Source organism: Arctopsyche grandis, chromosome 10 (assembly GCF_051622035.1).
Source record: "Arctopsyche grandis isolate Sample6627 chromosome 10, ASM5162203v2, whole genome shotgun sequence".
Taxonomy (NCBI): Eukaryota; Metazoa; Arthropoda; class Insecta; order Trichoptera; family Hydropsychidae; genus Arctopsyche; species Arctopsyche grandis.
The window spans coordinates 1,513,619-1,531,679 of record NC_135364.1 but is presented as its reverse complement, the minus strand read 5'-3'; the positions used below and the strand labels follow the sequence as shown (position 1 = coordinate 1,531,679).

Sequence of the window (18,061 nt, the reverse complement as noted above, 5' to 3'; positions counted from 1 at the left end):
TACGGGTTAACTCTAGCATTCATTAACATAAAGAATAAATAATTGTAACAAATTTTTTGTTATATTTGACATTAAAAGTTAAAATTAAAGTCGCTTGTGAATGGCGACCTTTATTCGGCGAGCTCCTTCAATTAGGTTTTTAGACCCTAATTCTGATAATTGCCAAGACATCTGCATAAATGATATCTTAAAGGAAAGGGCAATAATGGGACACGTTTTTAAAAATGTTTGACCTCTCCAGGAAAATTTATTTATTTTTTTAAATTCAAAAAGTTATCGCTTTTTTTGAATTTGACAAATTTTTGAAAACTCATTTTGTGCCTCTAATTTTTTTCTGTTGACACAGCTGGTTGTGTTTGTTTTTATTTCATTTAATAAACATTAGAAAAAAAAATACTGACATACCTCTTGGGCAGTATTAGCAATTGCTGTGAGATTTTGGTGTTTTTACTAAAAATCTTTAAAAATTAAATTAACAAAACCCCAAAACTTTCTACACTTATTATGTAGGTATATTTGGCTCAAAATGTTCTAAATGATATGAGCTATCAACCCATTGAGGCTTTACACTAAGCTTCATAGCATCCTGTGTGCACTTACTAGAATAGATAATTATATGTAAATATCTCATCCTTTCCCTTTATAGCACTGATCTGCCACTAAATATAGAGCATCTAAATATAGAAACAGAAAAACCGTCATTTTGACCATTTTTCAAAAAACCAAATACCAGCTTTTTTGACTCGATCAACCGGCTTTTTAAGGTTTTCTTTCATTAATGTTTTTTTTTTCTTTTTTTTTCTTAATTCGTCATTAACTGACAATTTCAAATCTCTATGAAAGATCAAAAACTCAAGGCTTAATTAAGCCAAATTATTATTTAATATTTAAAATTCAGATCATCAAATCAATCAGATCTACCAAAGCTTAGATTTTTTATATTTTTTTTATTTTTAAATGTTTTTATTATTACTAAATTATGTTCACAATACATCTTATATCTATATTAATAGCTACTGATCTACTGATCATTTTCTATTTTACAATTTTAAATTAATTTTGTTAGTAATCATAGTATTATATTATTATAATGTTAATATGTACAGCGTAATAGGAAAAAGAGCTCAACAACCTATTTACAATTCTTATAAATGCTCATAATACATCTAATACATAATATAAATTAAAGACTGTCTAAAGTCGATGATCTAAAGCAGATTGTGTTTAGGTTATCTGTGTGTTAAACCTGAAGGGTATAGACATTTTGATGTAATCACCGAGACTCTTCACAAGTGTGTTAGTATGGTTATTAGTGATTCTGTCATAGAATCTACTGGTTAGTTTGTTAGTAATGTCTGTAACAAACGGAATATTATTTATGGCATGCAGTTTTTTCAATTATATATGGGTGTATTATAAATTATGTTTAGGGATATTTTTTGTATAGGTAGTTTAAGATATTTTATTCAAAACTCTATTTAAAACTCAAGCTCAAATACACACTTGAGTGTGAGCATTTTAAAAAGCGCCAGCTTATAACTGAAATTGCTCCCATTCGGACGAAATTCCACTCGAATTTTTTCACATCGAACCAAATTTCAACTCTCTCAGCCATAGTTTTGAGCTGAAAATCGAGCCTCAGGCCCCGGGCTAGGGCTTCGGGCACAATTCGCATAAGTCTTTGTTACGACGACGCGCGCATTAAAATAAAATATACGCGCTTTCGTGACAATTTCGGGCGTTGGCTCGACTGGCCGTCCACGTTTGCGTGCCGCGAGTTTTCCCCGTATCATAACGGCCTAAATACGCCCCTGGGGATTCCCCGAACATCCCCAGAACCCACCCGACCACCCCCCCGAACCTTGCGTCATATCCCACCCGACTTAACTGGGAATCGGTGGGCGGTGGGCGTCTTGCGGTGTTTTTCTCCGAAAGTAGACCAGAAAAAATACATATTTTCCCCGCGAAGGAAACTCGGTTAACCCCTCCGGTGCCGTTAAAGATGCGACGGGATTTGCACGTATCGAATCCTCTCGGCTAAACGACTCGCATGGCTGAGTCGTCAGGGTTAACTGTTTGAAGTATCGCTGGTGATAGCTCAGCCTGAAGAGGTTTTGCTCATATCCATATATGTATGTACATATGTATATTAAAAAGAAGACTTGATATAATCATAGTATCTAAAAAAAACACAAACAAATAATGCTGGACACTTGAGGGAATTCAATCTGTGGTGAGCCGTAGGGGGTGGACCGCGATTGCACAGAAAACTGCACAAGTCAGTCAAAGTGCATTTTTTCCACACTCAATCACAAAAACATCTAAAAATTCAATGCATACGTTCATCTCATATGTGTTCATTATATAATTTATACAGTAGGCAGGTTTTGGTTGGGCTTGGAGCCCTGAAACGAAGAACTGCCATACAAAAAAGATCTTAGCAACGCCGGGCAAGTGTTTTTTTTAATTATTATTTTAGTAGCTTCAGCTAAGAATCAATTTACTGGAGAATTGTATTTTTTTTTCGACTTTCATCTATCCGAGTAACACCTTGCTTTGTTAGATATCACCGGTTAATTATATTATATACAGAAGTGTCAATAGTTTTCTCATGGCCCAAAAGGCAAGTCGTTCACAAACGATCACAGGCATGCAAGGCGCTCACAAACGAACACAGACGCACTATTTAGTTATATATAGATTCATTTAGTACTGCTAGTCATGTTCGTCCATGAGTATCTTGCGTGTCCGTGTTTATGGGTGAGCGCCTTGGGTTGAGTCGTAATTTGAATTAGTTCTTTGTATAGCTGTAAGATTTTGTTAATGTTAGATTGCTAACACACATTACTCTAATAAAAAAAAATCCGCTAGTGACTGTGCTGGACTCCAAGCGTTCACTTAAAAATGTGCGTTTTAAGTTAGAATAATGCAAGAGCTTCGAGTTTAATTATTAAATTTCGCTATAAAAATTATTTTATCATGTATTAAAAGTCGAATAATATAAAATAAGTGCAAGAAACGAAAACAATAAAGCCAAGGCGGATATCATTGAGCGTGGCGTGTACTGAATTTCCCCTCTTTTGCATCTGTGAGGCACGTATACAAGGAGCTTCCCGCGAAAATAATTATTTATGTTGATATTGATCAATGTTTTCATTTCGTAATAGCATAATTCGAATCAAAGGAGTTGTGTTATGAGTTATGAGGAATACTTAAAATATGAAGACCCTGTATTCAGTATGTTTGGAGAAATAAAATAAAATGTAAACCTGGTCATTCGCTATCCACCACAGTGCGGCAAGTGTTAATCGTCTTCTCGGTTGATTCAAATTTTAACTCGATCAATGCATAGTGCAATTTAATTGATTTTGTTCCTTGTCTGATTTTACTTAAATACTATAAATGCATCTTACTGTTTGTATTTCTTTACGTTTCTTTGATCATATGTAATTATTTTATGATTAAAATTTCTTGATTTTTTTATACCGGGGTTCTTGGAAATTGCCGCAAATTTTTGTTCGCACATTATGCACACCTGCTCGGCGCATTTTCGCCATGGTTAAAAAAAAAAGAAAAACATTGCGGTGAGATGAATTTTTCGTGTGGTTTCATATAAAGTCTGCGGTGTTGAACTGTGCTAAAAAGTGACTTTCGTCTTTTGGAGCTTTCAGCCTGGGAAGTTTTTCCTTTAGGTATATATTTTTTGCAAAATTCTCTTTGATACAAACAAATCCTCAAAAGTATTTACTTACACACCTGCATGTACATTGAAAAGTATGATATTAATATCAAAATTTATGGCTCAGTGTACATAAGTTTGAGAACGTGTGCGCCAAACGGTTAAATTTAACGTTCACGCCTTTACCGAGTTCCCATAGTCGTGCCAAACATTTTTTTTTATCTAAATCATTATTGCTTTTCGCAATGGATCATTGTTCTTAAGTAATGAATGAATGTGGCATATGAGAAAGAACGTTAATTATATCATCATTATCATCGTGTTCGTGAGGTCGATCAACTAGTAATTACAGACCTTAATGTTTCATCTAAAAAATTTGACCTTTCACATTATTGGAATTTATCTTCATAATATTTGTATATATGTACATACGTATACTATTATAGAAGTATTTACTAAACATACGTATGCTCAAAGCAGTACAAATGTATTGAAATATTTCTCTAGAAAGTTCTGATTTATGCCAATCAACGTCGATAATTTTAAACATTCTCTGCCACTATTCGAAGAATTTCTTTGCATGGGTAATATTTCAAAAGCTCCAAGACAGATACGATCTTAAGATTACCTATATTTGATGCAAATGAATGTAAACTTGTAGTTATTTATTTTTAATCGTGGATTTTTTGATCATATTCTCACGCGCTACTAGAATTACGAAATGAAATCTGGCCCACTTCGGTAGTAGGAAAACCGCAATAGATCGAATCTTCCATAAATTTAGTGCCACTTACACATTGTCTGGTCCAAACCGCACTTAAATGCCCTCTAAAAGGAAAAGGAGGAAGAGAGAGTGTCATAAAAAGTAGTAGTTTGTCAAGCAGTCCATTAGCTGAACGGGCTATGTGTCTCAATTATTATTACACGTGTTTTAAGTCACTCGACGATGGAGCTAAAGCATCAAAGGCACCAGAATAAATACACTCAATGTTGTCTTTGAACTTTCAGTAGTATTTTAAGGGAAATGGAATTAACTAGATGAGTCAACGATGAGTCTTTTAGGGGAATAAACACAATAGGAAGACTGAAATGTACATTTTCTATTCAAATATACATACATACATACAATACTCGATGTTCTATTATAGAATGTGCTTCAATTAGGTATTGTTTTGTTGATGTGCATGTAACGGGCGAAGTGTATTTTCAGTTGTTATATATTCCAACTGGCGTTTTAGATCATTCATATTCGAATACAATTCAACTAGTAAATTATATCTCTACAAGCGCAAATACACTTTGAACAATGTGCACCCGTTGTAATATAACAGTTGAGGTTTGACAGCTCTGATGTTTTTCGAATGCTTTAGAATTCAATCATGCATTAATATTTGCTGAGTATTACGAATAAAGGTAATTGGGTACCGTATTACGATAGATATATGATTGTGTTTAAAACAAAAATGTGGCTTTCCAATTCAATTAACTAATCGAGTGATGTTTTCATGAAAACCTAACCTCTCCATCAACTTATAATTGAACTGTCTTTTCAGTTGTAATATATTTTGACCAGTACGAATTCAATTCGCCATATAAATCAACTTGCGTGGATTAGACGGAATATATTCTAACTAGTCGAAATATCTTACAACTGAAAATACACTTCAACTATAACGGTAGTTGGTACTAAGTTAGTATTGATATATTTCAACTAATCAAAATATGTATATTACAACTGGTAGATATACTTCAACTGTAACATATACATTTGACTGTGGATGTAAACACTTATTTTTACTAATGTGATGAGCAGGGCCGGCTCAAAGGTGCAGCAGACTAGATACGTGCCTAGGGGCTCCATAGACAAGGGGCGCTGAGAGGCGCCCCCATTTTTCTTTTGATTATTGAATTGAAAAAACAAAATAAAATATTTGGCTTTCTTTGAACTTATAAAACATTTTATATTCAAATTAATTTTTCTACTCGAAGTAACAATACTGAGGAACGCAAGAAGTTGACTGTCATAAAATTTAAGACTCACGAATAAAACTTGTAAAACAACAAACTGTAATTTGGGATTGTATTTTATATAAAATATCACTGAAACATATGTATAATATACATATGCATATATCAGGGATGGATTTACTTCACGAAATTAAATATCTTCACCAATCATATTCGAAAGAAGAAATGTCAGTGTATAAAAATCTTCAATTCTTTGTTGAATATAAATTATTGTCTTCATTACCGGATTTATTCATAGTTATCCGTATTTTAATTTATTTTATTAATTTTTATACATAAAACGTGCCCTTTTTTAATACAAATTTCATACTAAATTTTTTTTGTCTTTATATATTTTTCTTCAACATAAAATTTCAAGAACTTTCATGAAATTTACTGTTTAAAAATTAAAGGGGGATGGGGGGAGGGGGGCGCTGAAACCAATCTGCCTGGGGGCGCCATATACCCTCGGGCTGGGCCTGGTGATCAGCAAAATTTAATCAAAAGCAATAAAATATGTACAAGTAAACTTCGACTAGTAAATAAATATGTGGATATTTTTATAAACAAATTTTTACTAAAATTTTATATACATAGATATATACATACATACATTACAGATACACGACTCGTGTAGAGTAACAAGAGCTAGATTTGCATCTCACTGAAAAATATCAACAATTTCTTCATACTGTCAAAGGTGTGATCAAAATACGCTTAACCCTTTGAGTGCTGACGTTTTTTCTGTAAAAAGCCCGCTACGCTGAAAATTTTGCCAACATTTCCAACTAGAATTATTTAGAAATCCAATAGAAAGCAGGTATATAAATCGTAGCTAATCCAAACAAACCCTAGATAACTACGGCCGAGAATTTCGAGTTTTGTAAAGGTGTGTTTAGACTTTCTAATATACCTTAGGGCCGGGCCGCACCGTGCAACTTTGTCAGCCGACTAGTTGCGCGACACGAAAAAATGTATGGAAATGTGTGCGACAAACAAGTTGACGGGTGTGGCATGTCCCGTCTACCTGAATGCATTGGTCTGGTCGCCCTCAACCAAGTCGCTCGCAAGTCGCATGGTGCGGCCTGGCCCTTACAAAAATATAAAATAAACAAAAGAAGTATATTAATGAATGTATTTTTCAAAAACTAGTTCCATCTTCTTCATTGTTTTTAAAATGTAATGCTCACAATCTAAATGCCGAGTCAAAATCTAAAATACTCGGCAGTTAGGAATCTCCATCAGGTAATTCTGCTATGATTATAAATTCAGAAAGTTCGGTGTAAGCGAGTCTTTATAAACGTTGACAGATGAATGACACTGATTACACGAACCATGTTCAATGCATTTTTTTCAATGCTACCTTTAAAGATTTAGCAGGTAGTATTCTTGTTTACTTTCTACATGCAACATTTACTACGCGTATTGGCGTTTTGCAGGCCTATGGACTTGGTCAGCATTCAAAGGGTTAACGCTAAAGTACGCTTCCTCAGACGTAGCCTGTTATCGTATCTAATAGCAGTGAATGATCATCTTTATCTATAAAATATATTAAGTTATCAACTACTCTTTGTGGCAGAACCAAAGCGTTGCTTTAATGAAGCTCATTCACATACATGTCTCCAAGCATGTATCGCTGAACCACGTGTTCTCGTCGACAATAAATGAATTCAAGCCAGCAAATCAATGTTAATCGACATTGATATATGTGGGTCAGAGAAAATTGTTGACCAAGGTGCACTGACACCCAGTAGCTGGTTACAAAGTTGCCGGGATGGAGTGCTTGCGTGAGTGAACAAGCGGTACCCAAAACGAGCAGGAATCCCGGGAATCCGACTCTTTATCCGTCCCAACAATGCCATAGTGACATGTCCCGTTACTTTGGTAAATCCGTCTCTAATTTTGGACATCCATTCTCCTTTTTTTCATCTCTCAAGATTTGTCGCAACGCGAAGAGATACGCCGAGTGGGCTTCCAAACTTGTTTTTGATTTTTGATTTTTAAATGCTTTTTATTATTACTAAATTATATTCACAATACAACTTATACCTATTTTAATAGCTACTGATCTACTGATCATTTTCTATTCTACAATTTTAATTTAATTTTGTTAGTAATCATAGTATTATAGTATTCTAATGTTAATGTACAGCATAATAGGAAAAAGAGCTCAAAAACCTATTTACAATTCTTATAAATGCTCATACTACATCTAATACATGATATTAATTAACTCTCTAAAGTCGCCGACCTAAAGCGGATTGTGTTTAAGTAATATGTGTGTTAAACCTAAAGGGTATAGACATTTTGTTGTAATCACCGAGACTCTTCACAAGTTTGTTAGTATGGTTATTAGTGATTCTGTCATACATAGAATGTACTGGTTAGTGTGTTAGAAATGTCTGTAACGAACGGAATATTATTTATGGCATGCAGTATTTTCAATTTAGTATATATGGGTGTGTTATAAATTATTTTTAGGGATTTATTTTGTATTATTTGGAGCTTGGAAAGGTTAGTATTCGAGGCGTTATTCCATACAGGTGAAGCATAGGTTAATAATGGTAATATGAGTGCGCGATATAATTTTATTTTATTTTGAGTTGATAAAGAACTATGGCTATTAAATATTGTTAAACTTGTTTTTAGGGAGTACTATTTTCGTATATTTTGCAATAATTATTAAAATATCAACATCCGAATTGTGTTTGCGTTGGGAAACAAATCAAATAATAAACATGGAATCGATTGCTTTTATTATTTTTGTTTTCCTTCGATTATATTTTTCTTGCGAAATAATAAAAATATGGAAGAGATAATAGAAGCAGTATTTCAATATTTATACGAAGCGAATTGTTTTTATTATAACCGAGTAATGTAATAAATTTTGATATGAATCGGCAAATTCTAATCTTTTCGGGGTAACCCCATTTCTTTTCCTGCCAATTTTATTTCTATTTTCTTATACGAAAACTTATATTTTATCAAACTATACAATTTTGACATTGAAATCAAAATTTATTGCGACATTTTTTCCTTATCTACTAGGTGTTGCTGTATATTAAAAAAAATCTAATTTTAGTAATGAATTTCAGGCATACATACATACATACATACAGCTTATTCTATAAAGCATTTTATATTTGATTGTGAAATACTTAGATTGAAATAAAGATACATCAGCCAGTAGTATGGCTCGGTGGTTGAGTCTATGTTTAGCCCCGATAGGTTACCGGGTTCGATCCCGTGCTTATCTTTAATACTGCTGGTCATACTTGGATATTTGTGACTCCAAGTCGATCGTTTCTTATCAGAGGTTGCAAATTTGTCTGATTTCATTGTTGAAGCGGTTCCTCCATCAAATTGACAAAAATCATCCTACCCGCTATGTCACAAATATCTGAATTTGATTTATGTACAATATGTAAAAATTTATGTATAAGACTAAATCCATAGATGTTTCCATGGATTAATTAATTAATTAATTAATTGTTAATTTCGTGTTCTTCAGTCGTTCGAAATACAGCGATTTAGGGAACAAAAATTCTGCAATGTTTATAATTAATTGTCTAGGAAGGCACATTATGGTTTACCTGTCAGGCCATCTATATAAAATAAAATATAAAATAAAATAATATAATATAAAATAGGCTATCCATATAAAATAAAATAAAATAAATATATTTAACTTTCTTAATAATTTCCATCAATTTTCAATGATTGATAATTATTTTACTTTATAAAATCTCACGAAAATATATGCATGTACACCAGACAGCTCCATTGAAACCCTATTAATATAAAATTAACGGTTAGATATTCCTAAAACAATCATTAAAATTAGCCCAGTATACTAAATTTGAACCTCTCTATAAAATCGCCACTAAAAATATTCACCTTGATTATATTTCTAATATAATATACTAGGGGTATTTGTACTACATAGAAACCTAAATTTATCTGATATTCACTTGTTTTTTATTAAATTGAACATCACGGATTCTACGAACCAAATATACATGCAAAATCTCTTTCAAAATTATATATTAGATATATAGTCACTTCATAATATACTGTAAAAGTGCTCGTCATAGTAAGGTAGCTAATATTAAATTAACTTTTGTCAGCTTAAAGTACATACTTGGCTAAAGTGTCAAGCAAACAGTGTTTGATAGTTCGTAGCACTTGTTAATTCGCTGTTTTCCGTCAAAAATAAACATTTCAAATTGAAACAATTCTCGCTCATACTTGAGAGTTTCCGAGTGTTTTTCCCACACGAAAAATAGTGGTCCTGTGTGTACTTTATTCGTTCCAAGTGTTCCAAGTTTGTCCGCTATGAATTTTCTGCAGCAAAAGAGCAGCTGCCGAAGAATGCGCACTGCTAAGTGGCCCTCGGGGACCCGAAACACTTCTGAAACATGAATGGATGTAATTTTGTCGAAAGTGGATTTGAGGGACGATGTTTGCCCTCCTCCCAACCCTCTCGAAAGAAGGAAAAAAAAACACGAAAAAAACTGCGGAGTTTTTGACGCGTCGGCGACCGAACAAAGGAGACGTAAAGTGAGATGCTGTATTTTACGACACATATCGCTTCTTGGTGAGTTCGTGGGTACCACTTGGGAGGACGATATCACATGTCACCACTATCCAGGTTCCATAAAAAGCGGTTACTATAAAATACAAAACGTTGGAATTGACTTTTCGAACGGTGTGCTCGTAGGCATTATGGGTATTCTGGTTCCCGACACTTCTACATATGTACTCGTAGGTTGATATTATATGAAGATATTTCCCGGGAAATTGAGACGCTCTTTTAGAATATTCCCCTGGAAAGAAATTTTCTATAATAAAAACCAACTTTATCGAAAATAGCACTAGCACTTTTTAAACTCAAATTTCTACAGTTGCTACGTAATCATATTCACGTCTGTAACTTTCATACACCATTCGACCTGTTTGATATTTCCAGAAACAATATGTATGTGTGTACCTATAATTTATAAGATTTATCTGTAATGTATGTATATACATATTATATATTATACACGTTGAAAATATTATATTTAAATAATTTCTTAATATTATATTAAATATAATATTGTATATCCAAGTATATAAGCAGAAAGCCTACATGTTTGTTTGCTTGTTTCGGATACAATTCTAAACCGTTTTACATATTTTAGTAAAATTAAGCTACCACAAATCTATCACTTAAAAACATAAGGATATTATTGGTTATTGATACCCTACCTTTATCCTCAGATTTCATCATCTTAAAATCTATAAATCACAATCGAAACAGTAATTTAGCTGCATATAATACAATACACAGTTTTAAAATCAAATTATGCTTATTTTCCATAGACATCAATTCATGTAAAAATACCATTATACATATGTATGTACGTATTAGATAATGCAAAGTAATCAGAACTGTTAATAATCAGTGATCATTTTAAAATTTAAAGCATCTATGTAGAAGTTAACGTAAGTATGTTATAAATATTTATTTTGAAATAAAACTGATTATACATATGTATGTATTTTGATATGGTGGGTAGAATAGCATTGAATTTTTTATTTAAATATAAAAATTTTCTTTTACAAAGCTTGATTCAGGTAGAAAAAGTTCAGATTTATTAAAGTGATAAATAAATATATGAAGTCTACATATGTATGTACTTCAACAATATTCAATTCAAGGTGGTTTATAAGTTACAAATACATTCCAAAGTTATTAATCAGCTGATTATCTTCATCTTATTTCCAAATTTTAATGAAAATTTAAGATAATCTCATCTGAAATATGGACTAAAATACACACGTGCATAGACAAGGTATTTACAATTGTATGTACATATATTTAACAGTATTTTTCTTTATATTAGAAACGAACTCAATCATGCCTAAATTATGTACATGTAATTTTTAAAAGAGACATGCCTAAAACAATACGGTATTAATTATACCTTTCGGTGCGTATTATTATTGCGAATTTCGCTCGAAGCTAACTATAGCGGTCAGAAAAGTTTAAAGCAGTCAGTTCTCACACTATATATGTATGTATAATAAATAACGTATACGAAATAATTAAAATTGATATAAACAACTGTTATTATAAAAATCAGTAGCCGTCGAGTTTTTGTGGGCGTTGTTCTATTGATACATCTTCAATGGGTAGGAGGAAGGTTTACAAAAAAAAAAGGATTCAACTCCTTCTACTATGTAATTAAGTTATTATTTAGCGAGTAGTATCGATCGTGAAGAGATAAAAGAATAAGTCATTAGTTTCAGCGAAGAAGTTGTAAAAACAAATTGTAATAGCCACTACAATTATACAATTAAGTGTTTTTTTTTTCATTTAACTCGGTTCAGATTTACTGCCACTATTATACTATGCTCTGCATATTCTTGCTCCACTGTAATTAAAGCTGGAGATTTTATCTCTTGATGTAGATATGTACAATGTACATTGTAGAGTAGTGTTGCGACAAATTGAATTTTATTATCGAGCTGCTATACATATTTGCCCGTTGGCTTCAATAAAAATAATTCATTTATACAAATGAAATCGTATGGTTAAAAACGTTTTTATATTAGAATATCGATCGTACATGATCAATGTATCAGTATAATTTCGAATTTTTCGTTCCGTAAAGATAGTCTGAAACATACTGTTCAACAAAAGTTGTGCGATTTATCTTTCGATTTGGCATGGTGAAATTACTATGTACGATTCAGATATCGTATACGATATTTGCTATCGATAAATCGGGGAAACTATCAGCCAGACTATGGGCATGTTCAAATACAAATACATCAGATACGTTTCATATACATCACTGTAAAGCAAACTAAGTATTATGGAGATGTATGTATGTCAATAAGAATGCATAGATCTGATGCAATAGTATTCTTGCCCCCCATTATATGCAATATTGGATGATATTTAGTGCTAGTGTGTGTATATAATGTTTGTGTATCGAATGACCTGAAAAAAATATTTCAGGGTGGCCGTTCAGGGTTTTTCGATAAGATCTTGCTTTGGAATCCGATACGCCGTAAAATTTATTTTGTGTACGTCTGGTGCAGGGTGCGCCGTATGTCACGCGTTTTATGGCACGAATCAAACTCCACTTTTCCCCCTTTCTGTTCCTATGGGAATAAAAAAGCTTCCTGTAGGACGAAGGTCGGCGTGTGCTCTTATTACGATGTTTTTCCCCTTGAAAATGCGAATAAAATTCACCGGGCTATTTGCTTTCTCCCTTGATAATATCCCTGATATAGTAAGGTATTCATTATAGGATTTGTTATACGTTTCGTTTACGTAGAATGGACTGATTCTATTATCGGTTTGTTATTGGTAATATTTTTATTTTTATTTTATTTTAATAAACATATACCACAGTGTCTTCACAGGCTACCCCATTATGACACTGGCCAGATATAGAATATAAACATATATATGTACATATAAAATATATATAAAGACATTTAATTTTATTTCAAAAAAACATTCATATGCTCCCAAAATATTTAAAGAAATAAATAATTGAACAAAATTTAATAGATCAAAAAATCAATCATAAAATCCCCAAAATACATAGACACACACAAACATTTTTATGGATCATGAAAATGTGGTTAGAGATAGATTCTGAATTCGAATCAGTCCAAATTTAGAGTTCGAATTTTCGCATGATCACAAAACTTATTCCACATCTATTGTTACTCTACGTACATACATAGATAAATTAAAAACATTATACAATAGGTTTTTGAGCTCTTTTTTCTATTATGCTGTACATTAACATTAGAATAATATAATACTATGATTACTAACAAAATTAAATTAAAATTGTAAAATAGAAAATGATCAGTAGATCAGTAGCTATTAAAATAGATATAAGATGTATTGTGAATATAATTTCGTAATAATAAAAAGCATTTAAAAATAAAAAAAAACATAAAACATAAAAGCTCGTAATATATGTAGAATAGCATTTGATACCATCATAACAACAGTTGTACTTAAGTAGGTTTGTGGAGTTAGAAGTCGTTAAAAATCAAGCGACTAAGACATTAATTCTAATTTATTTATTTTCGTCATCGCATTCTAAATGTTTAAATCAGTCTAATCTATGTTTTTGTAACTGATTCTGACTCTATTCTAACAGCCCCAGTTGTATAGTAAATTTGGTACATATTGCTTTTATACTTCTTCCATTTGGTCAACACATAGCATTCAGAATAATATATTTAATAAATGATTCTATTTCAAATTATAATATAAGGTTGTAAATTTAAATTTAGTGCAATCTTAAACAATTATGAAAATTAGATTAATGCAGTTGTGACGATTCCTTGTGGATAGATTAGCCGATTTAGAGGTGTTTGTAGAAATATCATCAAAAAAATGGACAAACATGGGGTTTGGAAAGTTAGTACGAATAGCATAGTGGTCGTTGATCTCTGAATAGAAAAGGCATTCATAAGAGATCAAAAGATTACTAAGAACGTTAAATCTAAGTCTGAATTGATTTTGACATGTCATGCATGAGTGGATAGATAAAAATGTATGTAGATTCCCAAATTTTTATTTCAGATAAGGCTTATTGGTTCCTTAAGAATATTTAGCCAACAAAGCACTACTAAACGTTTCAAAGACTGATACAATAAGTGATGGAAGAAGAAGAAGAGTATATTTTTTGAAATACAGTAAAAAATCTGGTGTATACATATATATTTGATTTTATTTTTAAATGCTTTTTATTATTACTAAATTATGTCCACAATACGTTTTATATCTATTTTAATAGCTACTGATCTACTGATCATTTTCTATTTTATAAATTTAATTGAATTTTGTTAGTAATCATAGTATTATATTATTCTAATGTTAATGTACAGCATAATAGGAAAAAGAGCTCAAAAACCTATTTACAATTCTTATAACGCTCATAATACATCTAATACATAATATTAGTTAAAGACTCTCTAAAGTCGATGATCTAAACCAGATTCTGTTTAGGTAATCTGTGTTTATATTTGAAGGGTATAGACATTTTGTTGTAATCACTGAGACTCTTCTTAAGTGTGTTAGTATGGTTATTAGTGATTCTGTCATAGAATCTACTGGTTAGTTTGTTAGTAATGTCTGTAACTAACGGAATATTATTTATAGCATGCAGTTTTTCCAAGTTAGTATATATGGGTGCGTATATATATTTAGATAAATATGTACCTGTGCCCTCTATAATCTTTAAAACAGTTTTATACAGTTCCTCAAGGTTGATTAGAAGCAAAAAAATTAAACCCACTGGTTTTATGTTAAACTTTGTTCACGTGTAATTACAGCTCTTGGAAGAGAAAATATCTTGCTCACATTTCACCATAGCCCACCGTTCAACTTGTATGTTAATCGACAGCCAACCTATTATTCACCGAAAGAAAGGCAAATAAACAAGCAACAGCAATTACAAGTTACTCAGAGGCGTAAGGTACTGCCTTTTGCTTGTACTCGTTCGAAACATTATTTAAATTTCGCGCTCAAACGTGGGCATAACTCGCCCATTGTACTTATCGACGTGTCACGGATTAAACAGTGTTCATGTAAATTGTAATGTAACATTATCGTCCTACTCCCTTTCGCTAAATAATCACCCGTGGCCCATCGAAGGGGTTAAATTTAACCTTTAACTCTCGATTATCGTACGTTTCGACCGATTTGGCTCGAACATGTGTGCTCCACGGGTCGAGATCGCCCAAGGGTCATTTGTTCAAGGATGTTCAATTGTGTAAATGGATTAAAGTTCTCCAGGACCATTGAACGTGTTATCAGTCACTTGATTTGTCTCCATTTTAACCCTTAGGTTAAATAGTTTTAGTGCTTTTTATTATACTTTCTATGGTTAATTTACAAGAACTTTCTTTTTTTCTATCTATTATGTTTTTATTTGACACTATATCTTAATATTGTTTACTCAATTGAAACTTCATAAAACATTTTTTTTAGATATACATACATATGTACAGATAATTAGCCAGCAGCATAGCTCGGTCGTTAAGCTTCTGCTTAGCGTCGTGAGGTTCCGGGTTCGATCCCATGAGCTGACCGATTGAAAATGAATTTTTCGGAGTATGCTGCTGGTCAGACCTGGATTTGTGACTCCAGGTTAATCGTTTCCTAACAGAGTTTGCCAATTTTCTCTGATTTCATTGTTGAAACGGTTCCCGGTAAAAATTGGCTAAAAATCCTTCCTATATACAATATGTCACCAATATTTGTGTTTGATTAATGTGCAATAAATAAGTTTGTGTACAATTTCATAGATGTCTCATTGATTTGGGAGTTTTTCAGTGTCTCGTAAATCAGTGACTTGTATAATGAATAAAAAAATGCTGCAATATTTGTGATTGGCCAGGAAGGCGCATTGGGGTTGCCTGTAAGGCCTTCCTGGTATGTGTGTGTAGAAAAAATAAAAAATAAATAAAATAAACCCAATGCACCTTCCGGGCCATAAACACTACATTTTAAACAATAATTATTAGCATTATACAAAGTAAATACATATATATCAATTAACATCCATCTATGGTTAAATTTGTAAATTTGCAGCATTTTTATACAATTCAGCGAAATTCTAAATTGCTGAAAACTCGAAATTTGCGAGAAAATGGGTAAGGTTGCCAATTTGTTGGAATCGTTTCACTGAAAATCAGATAAATTGGCAAAATCTGATCGACCTAAAGTCACAAATCCAAGGTCTGACCAGCAGAAACCAGTAGGATTTGAGCCCGTGAGTGCTATGTTCGAAAACATATATGCCAAACTATGCCCTATTCCAAACTATGTTTAGTATATGCATACTTTATAGTTAATTTTACAATAAACAAACTCAAATTTTATAATCATACAAATAAAAAATGCTAGTCTATGTGTTTCAAACCCATGTCTTCTTCTTTCAATCATTTTTTTTGTTCCAAGCACTCTGCTCTTATCTGGAGTGGTTTCTATTATTTTAAATGAATTAATGTCTGTTTTTTTTTTTTGAGATTAAGGATTAAAAGTACTAATCTATGTCCTTTTGATCTTATTTTCAGGCTGAGGAGTTGAACGCGCTGGTGGGCAATGCGTTTCGTATGGCGTTCGCCACCCAGCTTCATCCTGCACATCCACCTTCCCACAACTGGGTAAGTCACCTCCAAAAGATAAACAAGATCTTCTAAAGCCTAGTCTGTTTATTATCGTCGGTTGTCTAGCATACTACAGTGAGACGTAGACGGCTGAAAGATTTTCTATACGTACATATGTGTGGGTACCAAAAAGTTGTTGTTGACCTACATCCAAGGCAAATGAAAACGGTTTTCCTTGAGGGTTAGTTTTGTTTGTTATTTGACCATTTTAGCCGCGTTTCAGCAAATCTTATACGTAGAAGCTCCTTGGCTTCATTTCGCTTCAGCTGTGCGAGTAAAGTTGTAACTATTCATAAATAACGATTATGGCGAATGATGTAAATATACTTTGTTGCTTAGCGCAAATGTCAGACTTCAAGTCATAAACCGTGCTCTTTTGTAAACTGTTGAACTGTTCACAGTTTGTTCTCAAACATTTATATAACTTTGCCGTACCTAGTTGATAGGCATGCAAACTTTTAAACGTAGAATTTGTACACACATACATAGTATATCATTATATAATACAAATGACGTACATGCAGAGAGATGTAAATGCTTAAACTAGCACTAAATAAATGCTTTTAATATACATATATAAAAATCAAAAGTAAATAGCGTCCAACAATATTAATTAATTAATTTATTTAACGTTTTGGACCATTGTGACATTACAGGGAGAACCTAAAATAAGAGAGGGAGAAAACAAAAAATAATAATAGATAGAACAAAACAATTTAATATATTATCCCTAATTAATTCAATTCAGATTCGTGTTTAAATACTAGTACGAGCTTTTAGCTCGGAATTTTACCGATTTAAAATTCAGTACACTTCCAATATTAACCCTCAATATAAAATAGTATAAACAGTGGGAAAAATTCCCAAATGAAAATACGTACTTTTGACTTTTCTTTCAAACTGGACAACTGCTTAGAGAGATTTGAAAGCTGAAAAGTACTACAAATGAAAGATAAAATACCCGATTATAGATTTCAATATTCATTTTGAACAGGAAAATGACAGATTTTGAGACATCGACCGAACAACACCAAGATATAGAAAAATCGCGTGATTTAAAAAATACATATATGTATGTATGTATATCCGAATCTCGAGCCAATCAACATTTTTTCTTACCAGATTCGTATTCACTGGGCATAGATCTATAAGAAAAGTCATATCTCGTCTCTGAACCAA

At 32.3% G+C, this 18,061-nt stretch overlaps 1 protein-coding gene across 1 annotated transcript in view; it reads left to right on the top strand.

Moving 5' to 3' along the window:
* The window catches only part of LOC143917913 (EGFR adapter protein-like), a 217,275-nt gene that overhangs the window by 189,663 nt on the left and 9,551 nt on the right, over positions 1–18,061 (top strand). The window contains exon 6 of the mRNA XM_077439538.1: positions 16,790–16,879. Within this exon, the coding sequence (XP_077295664.1) occupies positions 16,790–16,879 (90 nt within the window). The remainder of the gene's footprint in view (positions 1–16,789; positions 16,880–18,061) is intronic.